This window comes from Balearica regulorum, chromosome 1, assembly GCF_011004875.1.
Source record: "Balearica regulorum gibbericeps isolate bBalReg1 chromosome 1, bBalReg1.pri, whole genome shotgun sequence".
Lineage (NCBI taxonomy): Eukaryota > Metazoa > Chordata > Aves > Gruiformes > Gruidae > Balearica > Balearica regulorum.
In genome coordinates, this window is record NC_046184.1 from 70471918 (window position 1) to 70486702 (window position 14785).

Consider the following 14785-nt stretch of genomic DNA (forward strand, 5'->3'; position numbering starts at 1 on the left):
GAGTAAAATAAACTTTGCAGCTCTGAGAATAATTGTCATAACAAGGCATCCATCTCTCAGAGAAAGGATGTCTGTCTGTAGAATAACTGAATGAAAATATTATCTCTTTCAATGGAATCCTTAATTCTTTCTTAATAATCTGGAAACATCCTTTGGTCACCTGTGCTTTGAAGGCCATTACTCCGTAAAGAAACATGCTAAGCTTGTACATAACACTTATCTGCGGCTCAAAGCCGACCAGGGTGCTCACCGTAGCAGACAGACTACTTTGAAAGCAGTCTTTCGAAAACCAAAGACAACTTAGGAGACCAGCAAAAGCTGCACAGCACCAGGCACTGAGCCTGCTCGTGTTCAGGGTCTGGCAAAGGCACTGATAGGAACTGCTTCAATTTCCTGCTCTACCCACAAGTTCTCCTGTTTGACCTTGGGCAAGGCAGTCATCCCGTCAATGCCTCATTTCTCTCTGAAATAGCAGCAATGTCTCATAGCGCTGTTATGAAAATAAATAGGGTTATGCAACCAGATCCCAAATGAACCATATATCTATCACAAGGAAAGAGACAAATGAGCACGCTCAGGAGTGCTAAAATTGTAATAATCACCATAAAGTTAAGAACAACACTACTGGCACATCTTGGTAAAGACGCCTTTTATCCTGTGTAATTAATTACAGTCCTAAATAATTTCACAGTATTTCAAGCTCACATTTGAATATGATAAAGCTACAAATGGACTGCAGAGAACAACCTGTCAGAAAGTAAAGAAACAAAATTATCTTAAATGTTGTTCTCTGACCCTAATTTTCATAAGTCCATGGAGAACGCTTTGTGAAAATGAATATTTTATTATTTCCCATGTCACATCATTTCAAACAGAAAACTTCAAAACCTGCAGCGCATACAAATAGTAAGAACCTCTACTCAGAACTGTACTCTGCTCAGGATTTCTTGGCAAATTCCAAACACACAAAATGACATGCACCTGAAGGAAAAAAAGTCAGATGTTTAAATCATGATTTGAAAAGCATTCTGGATGCATGCTTCATTTCACAGACAGGCAAAAACCATAATCAATTTAGAATGAGCTCATACCTTATAGGCAAACAATTAGGGATAGGAAAAACTCAGAAAGGGTCTGATTCTAGCCCACCAAGTTCAAGACAGGCTGTGCCAGAAATAGCATAGGACCTGTTTCTCAAGAGACTTTCCATATCCACGGCAAAACTGGAAATACCGCAAAAGCTGCAGCTTTCGCGATAGTGTGCACACAGAATCCAGCACAGCGACACCTTTGGGAATTTTAGATGAGTCTACAGGAGGGACAGTCAACACTATGACATTTCTTGGCTTTCAGTGATCAGCTGGAGTGTGTAGGCATAAGGAATCAATATTAGATTAAATTACATTAAATTTAACTTCAAGTTTCAACAGAAGTTTGGTTTGCATTTGGACTGAAAAAGTCTGATTCAGAGGCAGGCCCGGAATTTCTGCTTAATCCAAACTTGTTTGCCTAACCTTTCAAAATCATCAGATATAAAAGGGAAGAAATGAGTCTTAGAAAATACAACCTCTTATTTTATGAGTCTCCGGCCCACTTAAATGTTGTCTAAAAACACGCATTACAACTTTATCCTGTATATCCTTACTCAGGTGGACAATTGCACTGACGTAAGATTTTAATTGTTTTTAATATTTTACCCTCTAATTCTGTTCAACATGTAAAAGAAACAACAACAACAACAATCTTAATTCCACACCACAAAACAAATGAAAGAAAGAAATCCAAAATAAGGTCGGGGAATAGAGTGCTACTGATGCACAGGCACAGTAATTGAAAAATACCTGCTTTGTGAATTCAAAAGCAAAGATGCCTATTTTTTATAGCTCCAAAATTACAATAATTAAATAAATTCAAGACTAAGATAGATACACACAAAGACAGAAAATAAAAGGAAAAGCTAGCATCCACTCTCCTAGGAGAAACAAAAATGACCCTACCTTAAATAATTCAAACTCCTTCTTTGGCATCAACAGCTATCAATCCACAAAGGACATTTGCAATTAAAATAAATGCATACACATCCATTAGGATCGAAATTACCACCTCTAAGCAAATAAGAAGAAAAAAAACCCCCAACCCTCAAAGGAAAACATTGTGCTGTATCTCTATCAACTTTATACTCATGTTAGAGTCTATGCAATACAGAAATCAGCCTCAGCCTGTACAAGAAATAGAAATCTTTTGACATATCAGTGGAACCTGCAGATATTTTAGCCTTGCTGTCAATCTCTTCCTCCTCCACACACACACATGCACACTTCAGTAGAAAGTTTTGCTCCCAAGGAGCAGACGGTACCTGGATGGTACGGGTATACGCAGGCTCCGACCATCCTAGACCACCTTCTTGATTCCTCAGAGGGTCCAGAATGTTGTTTGGCACAAAGCCTGTGCTGCCACTTTTATTCTGAACCTTCCACCACTGCTTTCTGTCATCCAGAATCTGAAATAATTTGGTAAATTAATTACATATTTTTTCTGACTTTCCTCCTGCCAGTACTGAGACTGTGCATCATTTCAAAACAAAAACATAACTTTGCCAGGTTCTGCGATTGCCAACAGATCTTACACAGATGTCCCTAAGAAACCCCTGCAAGCTTCCTTGATTGTCACCATCATTAATTCTACATGGTCGTACTGGACTTTTCAAAACATGGCTTTGAAGAAAGGATATGGAATATTTACCTCTGTAAACTGAGATAAGTGCTGGACAAGACAGTGGAATGAAAATCAAATATTTGCCCAGAGAGGCTGGCATCTCTACAACCTATATGCTGTTGACAAAAGGAATAAGTAACCTCTAATAACCTAAGGAAAAGTGCATTGTTCTAGGAGAGCACAAATTTGGACAGCACGCACCTGAGAGTAAAAGGGAACTGGAGCAGGATGGCCGGGGAAGTCTGAAATCTGACTACCTGCCATGCAATCTCATACACAGCATTTTCTCTCTTTGTTGCTCCCTCCCTCAAAATGTGTCTGGCTTTCAGGGTACCAACTCTTCCAGCAAAGGACTGTCTTTTACCATGCCCTGTGCATACATGGATTGTATTTGCCAGAGCCTGTTATTTAAGTACTACCAAATGAGGCTTTTAAAAGCAATGCCAAAGATGGAAGAAACACACAAATATACTTCTAGCATGGATCTCCACAGCATCAATTCATGTTAGTGCCGAATCTCCATTTATCTTGTCTATGGTGCAAAACAAATTAATTGAACTTTCCATATTAAGGGAGATAAATCAAACACATTGAAGTAATTATCAAGGACAGCCACACTCTCCAAAGGAAAGGGACCCTCAGCTTTGAGTTGTACCAGAAATTAGGGTTTTGTCTTTGCCAAAAAAATAATTACCTCTACGATCTCTTCTTTCATGACAGAAAGCTCACTGTTGTTTCTTGCCATAAATTCGTACTTGCATTTGGCATATTTCTTGGTCTGTGCTTTACTGTGTGCTTCATAGTTTCTGCAAAGCAAAGATCAGACTATTGTTCAGTGAGACTTTCAAGCAAATAAAAACACAGACAAAATGCTGTCTTCCAACAACCTGCAAAACATTTAAACAAAACCACCCCCCACCACTATAACATGATCCTGCTGTAGAACTACCTATTCATAACACACTGATTTAAGTGCCAAAAAAAAAAAAAAAGGAAAGAAAAAAGAAAAAAAAAAACACAAAAGAAAGAGGTGGTACCTCAAGAACTGGTAATCTTTGTTGGCTCACTGCTTGCAAGATGTATGATAACAACTTAGATTAGCAAGTGCCATTGTTTTAAAATAAACATGTAGACTATATTTAGTCTGTTTTCCTACAGTAGGTTAAACAATCATTTGCCATAGAAACAAATGACTATAGTTAGTATATAATTGATATTTTGTGCTTTGTATGCAACTGTATTTCTAGTGTTCATCATAAATTGTTTCAAATACATAATAGATGAATAAATTTTTGCCATCAACACCAATGGAATTAAACTCTAAAAAATGCTCACCTGCTGATCAGTTCTGTTAATTAACTACAAGATACCACCAACTCTAACAACCTCAAGTTACTATATCAATTAAAAATGAAAAATAACTTCTTGGCAGTTACAAACAGGGTTCATTGCAGAACAAGGCGTACCACAGTTTAACTCTGTGTGTTTCTGGTTCCATGAGGAAAGACCTGTTTAGAATGCCCTTGGGTAAGAAGCTACTAGTTTCTTTGACATAGTACCTCTTCAAGTTGAGAAGCTCCCCATCCCCCTCAAAACAGGTCCAGAAGAAATAGTAATGTTATTCACTTATTGCAAATTACACCCTACGAACTAAATCCATACCAGGTAGTACAGTTAAAAATCCCAACAAACAGATAATGAAAACACGAAGCAATCAATGACTTGAAATGCTGCATACAACATCACAGCACAGGGATACGAATGCAAGCGGTTGCTGATGTCGCTGCTGTATAACCGTGGGTCCCAGGTGTGCCTGAGCAATCCAGTAGTTACCTAGCTATTGCACGGCTGTGGAGAACTGTCTCACTTGACTTGAAGAGCAGAACAAAAGAAGAGTCATATTTAGATTGAAAGATTATTTTGAAAGAAAGACAAAACACTAAAAGTGTTTAAGGAGAGAGTGAAAAACATGGGATGAACCCCAACCTGCAAAATAGCTGTTATAAGGCTAAAAGATATGTGAGTAATCCAAATTTTTCTGCCACCCACTCAAAATTCATGTAATTTTGAACTCCTTTCTCACTATCTCAGGGATATGTCTAATGTACCTCTGAAGGTACTTTTACTTTTAGGCTGCCTTTCTGTCCTGGTTCTGGCAAGGATAGAGTCATTTCACTAACTGTATCTTCCTACCCTGTTCACACCTCCCTATCGTGATCCCTTCAAAAAAAAACATAACTCAGGAAGAATTTTAAAAAATGCTTACATTTCAGTCTTACTCCACTCTGTCACAATCAACATTAACATCCCCAGAACATGGGCTGGGCAATGGCTGTATGCTTCTGAAGAGACCATAATTCTTCAAGCCCACCTTAATGAGCCAAAGAGTTTACTCGAGGCACAAATATTCTCAACACTTCCCTCCATCCATCCTCCACTGTGTTTTCTTACTGCCTATCAGATATACTGTAACTGCAGCCCTCTGCTCTCCAGTGCATGCTGCTCAGGAGCCTAGTGGATTGCACACACTTTCAATTTTTCTTCAAATGACAGCACAAAACCAAACTGCACAGCATTGTAGTACGCAGCACTACACTACTACTTTGAAACACCACACAACTCGCTGAAAAACTATTCAGTACTCTTTCAGCATCAGAGAGAGTCCCCAATATACATAATGTCACACTGAAAGTTTAAGATCCTGAGAGTTTACATCACCCAAGGAACGCACACCTTACTGGAGGACCTGGCATGTTGGAATAAAGCTCACTGAAGTTCCCTGTAATAAAAATTTCCCTGGACAAGGTGTGACCTACCTGTCCCTCAGAAGGTAGTGGGTGACTTGGTCACGGCCTTTGGACTGCTCATTAGGAATGTGAGCTTTGAACAAGGACCAGCAAAGAATGCTGAAAGGGTCAGCTTGAATTTCTCACTCACTCCCCAAAACCCACTCCTCCACCTGCTTCTTCACAGATGCCTTAAAATTTATCTTTAAATGGAAGTTACTTAGGGTAATACATATTAACAGCTTTCCCCCAATAATGAGCTCTTACCAGGCACGAATTATATGTCGCAAGAGCCCATTAACAAATGGAAGTTCGTGTGGTGTTGAACAGACTGGAAGACAGGGGCACACTGTGGATGTTTGCATCAGTACCAGCCATCTAGACTCCCTTCTACAATCAGTGGTGAGAAACGGGCACCACTGCAGCATGTCTCATTTCATATCTTTCAAAAGACTAATTTCACCTTACATGAAACTACTTCTTAGAAACACTCTTTACCCGCCACAAAGGAGGCTTGGATAACTCTTTCAGCTGCAGCCAGATACTGCATTGAACTATTGATGATATCAGCGTAAGACTCATTCTCTAAACCTGAAATGGAGGCAACAATATTTGCATGGAATACTCTTACTCTGAAGGGACAAAACAGGTCTTATCATGTTACAGATAAGAGAGAAAGGAATTTAGAGTACAGATCACCTAGATTTCAAGCTGACTGGTCCTGAGACAAGAACCCAAAAAGTAACCAAGTTTGAGAAAATGATTGAGATATGATTACTTCTGCTGTCGTTGTTATGAAGAATAAATCCAAAGTTCAGGTAAAGAATTGAGTCTTCAGCCTGCACACCACATGGGAATTTGTTTGCATGCAGATTAACAACAGGATCTTTTAACACATAGGCCAACACTAGGGATTACGCAAAGGTTTTCATCGAAAGAGTTATATAAGTGCTGTTCTAACCAGCAATCTGATCCCAAAAACTTAGCATAAACATCTTCCACGGCACATAAGCCAAAATACGGTTCATACGGTGTATACGGAATATGGTTTGGTATGTGGGAGCAATTCCAGCACTGCTTTACAGATTAATTTTCACAGCTTGTGCTGGTATAAATTCTCCCCACAGACAAGGCCAAATGCAGCGATCCTTGGTGGCTTGGCCTTGTCAATCTATTCGGATTTAGGCTAAAATGAAGGGGATGAAAGAAGATGTGCGAAAAGACACCAGTTGCTATGCAAACATTTTGGAGCATTTTTTGAAACATTTGAAAAAGAATGGAAGAAACGAGGAGTTACTATTCTGAAAGTGGATATTTATGCACCAGCCCAGAAAATAAAAAGCAGGAGACTACGGAGCACTAAGTGAGCAGCTAAACAAATCAAACAATCATTTGCAAAACAACGACAGATGAATCTCAGAGCAGACTTATCATTCTCTGTAGATCTGAAAAGAGCGAAGAGGATTTTTAAAAAACATGAAACGAAGCAGAAATAAAATTTAAACTCAAATAGAAGGATTCTGTGTTCTCAATCAGTTTGGAATACCGCTATTTCATTTTTGATAAAAGAATCAATTTATCAGCATACATAAACAGTAGTTTCATAGAAATTATACTAAAAGAGTCTCAATGTGCCTTAGAGAAGCAAAAGCAGAAAACCCACTGCTAACCAGAATCGCTTCCTCATAGAAATAATGATCTGCTCCAGACACAACCAGAGGTAATTACAGACACCGCCACCCCAACAGCAATAAGTCGGGACAGTTATCCACAGCACCACGTACGCCGTTGATTCAGTGTTACCTATCTACATGTCGGCTAACAGTTTGCTTAAAGGCAGCAACAGCCGCCCCCTGGTCCAGCAGAGGCCCTCTTTTGTAAACTGTGTTACTGAATGCATACCCATCGGACGGGGGGTAGTCGGGAACACTGGGAGGCTGGAAGACAAAAAAGAAACAAAGCCACAAAGTGGATTAGTGTCAGCAGCAGCACCGCCTAGTTCACTTAATCCAGCAGCCCTAGGGTCCCTGTCAGCATTCACACGTCCTCAGGTGCTCGCGGTTCTGCTATGAAAACTTAATAAGTTCTGCATTTCAAATACACAAACAGGGAGATCAAAAGGATAAGAATAAAAGAATTTCTATCCTAAGTCATCCCACTGCATTAATATTGCAGTGGCTACTCTTTAGAAAAACAGTTCTCTGGGGTAAGGTCCATGTCATCTCTCAGATATCACTACAGCAACACAACTTATAAACAATGGCCGAATGGCTTTAAAATAAACTGTGCTGAGAAACCGCTTTGAGCTTTTGTACACTTGAAGCCAGAAACCTCTAGCTAGCTAAAGTAAGTCCATATAAGAAATAAAAACCTCCCAAGTAAAACTATCAATCTATTGCAGGATCATAATATCAAGTGGTTCATATGTGTCACCCTCTCACTGAATATGACTATAGTCAAAGAAGAAATGCAAAAAGGAATGCGATAGTTGGTACGATTAAGGATAATAATCACAATTTATCACAAGCACATATATAAGATTATTCAAATCTTTAGGAAATTATTGTTAAACGGCAGTCATTTAAAAAAACCAACAAAAAACCTTAAAACTAGCAATGATACCCTGCTTCTAAGCACGAATTATTTTAACCACCATTCCCCAAAACAAAAACAAGCTAAGCAATTAATTTTGGGAGATTACAATATTGAAATTGTTTATTCTAGATCTTTTCCTTATACCAACATCCTGTTGCACAAGTCAGAACAGCTGAGATTCATCATAAATTGCCAAATCTCTAAACATGTTTTGTTGGTTTTTTGGTTCTGTGGGTTGGGTTTTTTGGTTTGGTTTTTTCTGTCCATGTGGCTACAGAAAAGCCACTCAATTTCTACCTCCAAGTATCTGACCTGACACCCAGAGACACTTGCCTAGGGGGCTGAGGGTGTATGAAAAGAAATTAAAACCATACAAAAACCCCCATACACATAGAATATTCTTTAAAACAATATTACTAAGATCTCTTTGAAAAAAAATCTCAAGTGTTACCTAGCTTATACCTTACATCAAAAGACACCCAGGAAGCAGGGTCTCATTTTACTTAACACACAAATTACTTGCATCTCCTTAGCCTCGCTGGACTCTCTATCACCAGTTCCCCCTTGTTTCACTGCCATTTGAAGTCCTCATCGCTGAACTGACTCCACTTTGAAACCCCTTTGGTGGGAGCTCTGTGTCTGGCTAGATCTTAAAATTCAGGAATGGAAAGAAAAAAAAAAAAAAAAAAAAAAGGTTGTCATGAGCGGGAACCTCCAACGCACTTTGCCAGATGCCAGAGCAGTCTGTGCCCAGCACGGACGGCAGCCGCACGCACCGCCTCTCCACTGCCAGCATGGCACAGCTCTCGACATGCAGCCTCGGTCCTTGGGGAGCAACGTCACGCCGAGACACGACGCCAATTAGCGGCAAGAGGCGAACACTTAAATTCTCATTTTTCCAGCACCCTTCGTTAAACAAGCTGCTACGCCAGACATAGGAAAGAATAATTATTCTAGTATCACCCACTCCAGGGCGGTCCTTTTGCTGCAGACAAATAGCATTTTGCACTCACGCAGCTTTTTTCCAGCTGAGCACCTACAGCATTTCACAGCTATTAAGCAGCTCAGTGTTCTTCCCCCTAGGGATGTGCTGAGGAGGCACCACCGCAGGGAACCAAGGTACCAAGGTTAAACAACTTGCCCAAGACCACATGGGAATCAGAAGCAGTCATGAAACTAAGGCCTGTAACCCCAGGTGCCATCCACACAAATGTCTAGAGTGAACTGAGATTGCTGGGGTTTTTTTTGTCTTTTGAAGGTTAAGACGAAGATGCACAATTACCAATCCAACCAACATTACCACCACCCAAAAGTATGAAGTCAATTCCCTGAAACGCAAGCAACCAAAATCCCTCAATATATTTTCCCCCTCCAAATTTGTTGTAACATTATATATATATAAAAATATTAAATTTAATTTTTATGATCATCAGAAGAGAAAAATTAATGCTTTTCTTTTTTGAATTTTTTTTTTTTTTTTTTTTTTTAATTTGGAAGGAACACAATGTATACAAAAAAGCCTGCATGGAAATGTAGAGCAGCAGTGAAACACTGAGACAATGTTTGATGAGGCGTGTTTGGGAGACAACTAGGGAAGGGGGTGACAGCAATGACAACAGCAACATTTCACATTACTGTGCCCATTAACTTTACTAAACGCTTTTTTGCTCAAAATAAATCACAGGCAATAAATTAGGTTTTGGTGCATTTACTCTTGTATATCTTGTTAGGCATAAAGCCAGTGTTTTAAGTAATCAAATATGTACCATGTTATCCTCCTTTGCTTGGCAGACGTTTTACTTAATTTGTTCATCTCTATAGTTGAGTAGACTATTTTTTTTTTTTTTGACTAACAGAGATTTTAATGAAAATGAAGTTTTATTGTAACAAGCTTCCCATGAGCAGTTTTGATAAACTTTTGCTGTGGAAGCTTTGTTGTCTCCAATAAGAGAATTGTTCTGCAAGAAAAAGCCATCCCACAGCAGCCAATAAACAGAATATGATGAACTCAGCTCTACCTGCCTAAGCCTGAGCATGTGTCTCCTACATCTGAGACAAATACCCTAACCATAGAAATATTCTGAATATTGGTTGTTTTCATAATGAAAGTTGCATGAGATAGAAACTGTTTTTCCTTCTTAGCTTTAGCCATCTTCCATATCACAGCTGTTTAAAGGGGAATTTGGACTACCTAAGCCTTGATTTAAACTAAAGCTAGCATAGAAAAATAAATTAAAATTTTAAATGAAAGCTTATATCCTCTCAACAACAAAAAACTTCCAAAATGAAAAAACTTTTATATGTCTGAAGAGGCAATAGCTTTTTGTGTGTGTGCAAATAGAAAAGCAACAAAATCCACTTTTATTCTTAAAATTTTCACATGAATCAAAGTACATTTTCTCACCAACTCTATTGAAAAAATAGGGCATATAATCTTAATAGTCAGACGTTTTGTTTCTCAACTGAGTTAGTTAGAAAATGTACTCCAGTTTCTCTGAAGGCTTTAGATGGTAGTGTATGTTTCCATTCTCTAAACAGAATGACTTAACTTTTGCTAAATTCATCACATTTCTTGGGAGAAAAGGATGTGAAAATACTCCTGTGCAACAAGTCTTCTAACTGGCAGCCGTTTTTCAGAAGTAGGCCTAAATTACCTGATATGGCATTACTCTGATAGCACCTCCAAATACTTTCTTGCAATACAGTGACAGTATCAAGAAATTAACAAAAGGAATATCAAATTCCACATTTGTGAAGAAGTAGCTTAAATCCAAAATTCCTTTAAAAGTGGTGTTTCTTTCTTTGTCTATGAGCCTGTGTATGGACACATGTTTAAGAACACTTTGGTTCAAATTCTGCGTAAAGTATACATAATCAAAATCAATGGGATCGGAAAGCACAGATCAAGAATCAAACCGAACCACAGGGACTTGGATTGTCCTCCCAAATGAGGCGGGAAAGTGCACCAAGTTCAAGGAGAGCAGTAGGCAAAAGCTTTATATTTTTCCTAATCGCATTTGTGGTGGCTGAACATGTATTTGGTTTCACATAACTTTAATGTAAGTACACTGAGGTTGCACTGATGCAGCAGACATCAGAGCATGGTTACTCCAACAACATCACAGAATATTTTCTTTATGAAGGAAGCGGTTGGTGTTGCCTTCAGCTAATTTACAAAACACTGTTGCAGGTAACCTTACCTCAGTTGACAGTCTTTTCATTTCTTGCTTCCGCTGTTGCTCTGCAACATTTGCCACGGACTCAGCCAAATGATTGAGTTCTTGATCCTTTGGAGCCCCCATGAAGTTCAGCAAAGGAGGCTCCCAACCATTTCGGAAACGGGGGACATAAGGTGGAATAAAATGGTCTTTGGGCCAGTCCGCTCTGTATGAAAAGTAAATTAGAGATCTGTATCAAGGGCCATACAAATATTGGTTTAAGAGGCTTCCTAAAAATTAAAATGTTAGTTAGTTAGAATTTTTGTTAGTATAGAGGAGAGGCTGGGATTACAGTACAGGCAGAATTGTGCTAGAACACAGAAAATCTGCAGAAAACATGTATTGACCACAACTATGCTCCCTGCTGTACACTGCAGAAAGAAACTGCTCCTCCCCTAAGGACTTCTCAGTGGTAAAACACAACAAATTTCTGTATTGTAGTAAGGGATGCGTAATAGAAAAGTCAATCACAAACCAATCTAGGATTTGTTTTAACTGTTAGATGGGGAAAAATATTGCAATGCTTTATTTGTGTGAAAGCACCAGACAAAAGACTTCAAAGAAACAGCCTGCTTTATAAGAAAATCTGAAAGAAGGTACGAAGCATGGGAAACTTAGGGGGCCTGGCTACACCTATAGCAAAAACTTGAACAATAGCTTTTACTGACAAAACCCCCCAACTCTACATGCTCCAAGACACAAGAATTATCATCACATTTGCTGTTTTAAAGTCCAGATTGATCTTTGTAAAATACCGTATTACTTTTCAGAGCTCCATCAGCATTCCCTACTGTAACACAAATTACCTAAATTAACGCTTTCATGCTCTGCCTTTGCACTATACATAACACACTCTCCCACAATATAACTTACTGTATCTTCACAGTGGAAGCAGAAACGGGAATGTACTTACAGTCTTTTAACAGTCTCATTGTTGACAGTGCTCAAAATTAAGAGAGAGATGCTGCCAGTCACACAAGCTGCAGGAGCAGTCAGCAATTACTAGCCCATTAGCAGCCTTGAGCTAGGTCAGCAGCCCTTGAGATTTATTTACCTCTCCTCCTGCACCACACCACAGTGTACCTCTGGATACTGAGGTGAATCAGACCATCACTTCCAATCTGCACAGGTCAACCAACTATATTGTAAGAGCTTCATTCTTAACTGCCCAACATGAGCTACTTCTCTTTCCATTAAACTTTTTTTCAGGATAGACTAAACAAACGATGATGGTAGTTGCCAGGACAAGGAACTCATTATTTTACCCAGTGATCCATTTTCCCCGCACGAGGCTCCCATGCTACAAGGCAATTGCCACTGCCAGTCCCACCACAAGCAGAGCTTGAAACAGGTAAAGGCAAGCAAATGGTGCTTTGCTGGGGCAAGCTCTCTGGCAATCACAAGGAGTTGCAATTCTTGTTTCCAGCTCATTTTGTAGCAGCAGGCTGAACGACAGTCCCAAAGGATGAATTTGGACATTCCTGGTCCTGCAGCAGAGTGAGATCAAGGAAGGGAAAGACCTGTACATCACTCTCCCTTCTCTGAGGATGTTTGTCACTCCATGCTCTAGGGCTTTCCATCCAGCCTTCCTTACCAGCTAAACACTCAACTACTTTTTAATCAATCAATTAATTAATAAGAAATCATCCACTTGGTAGATATTTATGTTTCAATTTGAAATCTAAGAGCAAGAATGAATAAACACAAAATACATGATGCATTTCAAGCCCAAGTGATTGCACACTTAACCATCATCAAATGTACTTACCTACCACAGATTACAGAGTTAAAATGCACTTTGCTAATTTAAGCTTTGGCATGTTCTATTTACCTAAGTAATTTCAAATCATATATTTACCTCAAAAACAACAAATGCATCAAACAGTTAATATTTAGCTAACCATAATAGTGAATCCATTAAGTGCAATGTGTAGGGTATGCACATGTAACATGGTTCAGCCAATAAACATTGTTTAAAAAGTTATAAGCATTTTCTTTATATCATTATGATGCTTTTGAAGAAGACGTAAATTTTTAGCTTTTGATAATTATTGGAAATTGAAAATAGAGATCTGTATCCTTTTCTTCAATATTTTGTCACTTTTTATTGCAGCTTCTTCAAATTGATTTTTAATGAAGTCCAGATAGCTGGGTTGGAAAACAGTAGTGAAAATCAAGTGGAAACATGCAAGGGACAGTTCAGAAAAACCTGCAAGAGGTTATGTCAGGAGGTTCTTGATACCATGGACAAAACAAAAACTTCTGTCTGCATTTTCTCCCTCCTTGAGACCTCTAAAATCAAACCACTCCCAAATCCCTCTAAGGCTAAAGAGTTCCTTTCCAAAAACTTCAAAGAACAGTTCTGAAGAGTCCAAAGCCTAACAAATTAATATTGGGTTTACTGGGGCATGGATAACCTGGTTAAGATCATGTCAATAAACTTGAGTTTAGAGATCATCTCTAAAATATGCAAAGGTTTTTTCTCACCTGGCTTTGGTCCATGTGTCACCCAATGACATCCATAACTGTCCTTCCTCACTGGTGACAGTATATCGCAGGAAGTCTATAGTGTCTTTTGTTAAGAGGGGGCTGAGTACTGTACTGGCAAGCTCTGGACCTCCTGTGGTCTGCACCACCTAAATCCAAATATTAAAATAATACAAAGAACATACACATTGTCAGTAAGGAAGTTACTGTGAAAATGTTACCTACAGAGCTGCTAGGAAACATTTATTACTCACAAAAACACTCCCTCCCCTCCCAAAACTCTAAGAAGCTAACAATGCATCTTAATGTCCTACAGATTAACTAAACCATTTATTGCAGAAGAACTGCTGTTCTGATCACCAACCATTTTATAGTTAGACCTACTTTTGGCAATGTTATGTTTGCTCTAGTGATCAAAACAGCACATACTTCCATTAAATAGACATATGGCTATGCTTTCAACTCTCCTCTTGCATTATGTAAATTATCTCAATTTTTTTATTGTTAACTAAAACTTATAATGGCAAAGTGTAACACACAAAGCTAAAGATGATTTAAATAAATAAACTTAATAGATGGGAATATACACAAAAAAAGGATATAAATTAATTTCTAAAGAGAATCTCATCCTGAGATACACACATTTCTCCTTAGTTATTGTCCAGGGACAAAACATTTCAATCTTGTTATCCTTGAAAAGGTTACAGAGCATAGAAATACAAGAGTTGTGAAGGAAAACACTAAGAAAATTATAAAACCTTACCATATGTAGTGGGGTAAAGAGAAAATGAACCAGTTCAGCTGCACTAGGATTCTGGATATGGAACTTTAATTTGGCCTGAAGGAATGGGAAAATGACACATTTTAAGAAACTTTTATGACAATAAATACTTCACATAAGAAAGGCCATTCCTGGTCAGGCCACAGGTCCACCTAAGCCCAGTGTTTTGTTTGCAACATCTGCTAAGTGCAAGTGCTCATTCA

General features: G+C 38.7%; 1 protein-coding gene across 1 annotated transcript in view; it reads right to left on the reverse strand.

Annotated features, from left to right (window-relative positions):
* Positions 1 to 14785, reverse strand: part of EPS8 (EGFR pathway substrate 8, signaling adaptor) — a 139378-nt gene that overhangs the window by 15777 nt on the left and 108816 nt on the right. The window contains 6 exon segments of the mRNA XM_075757593.1: positions 2357 to 2500; positions 3410 to 3521; positions 7305 to 7438; positions 11297 to 11480; positions 13802 to 13950; positions 14565 to 14639. Of these exon segments, the coding sequence (XP_075613708.1) occupies positions 2357 to 2500; positions 3410 to 3521; positions 7305 to 7438; positions 11297 to 11480; positions 13802 to 13950; positions 14565 to 14639 (798 nt within the window).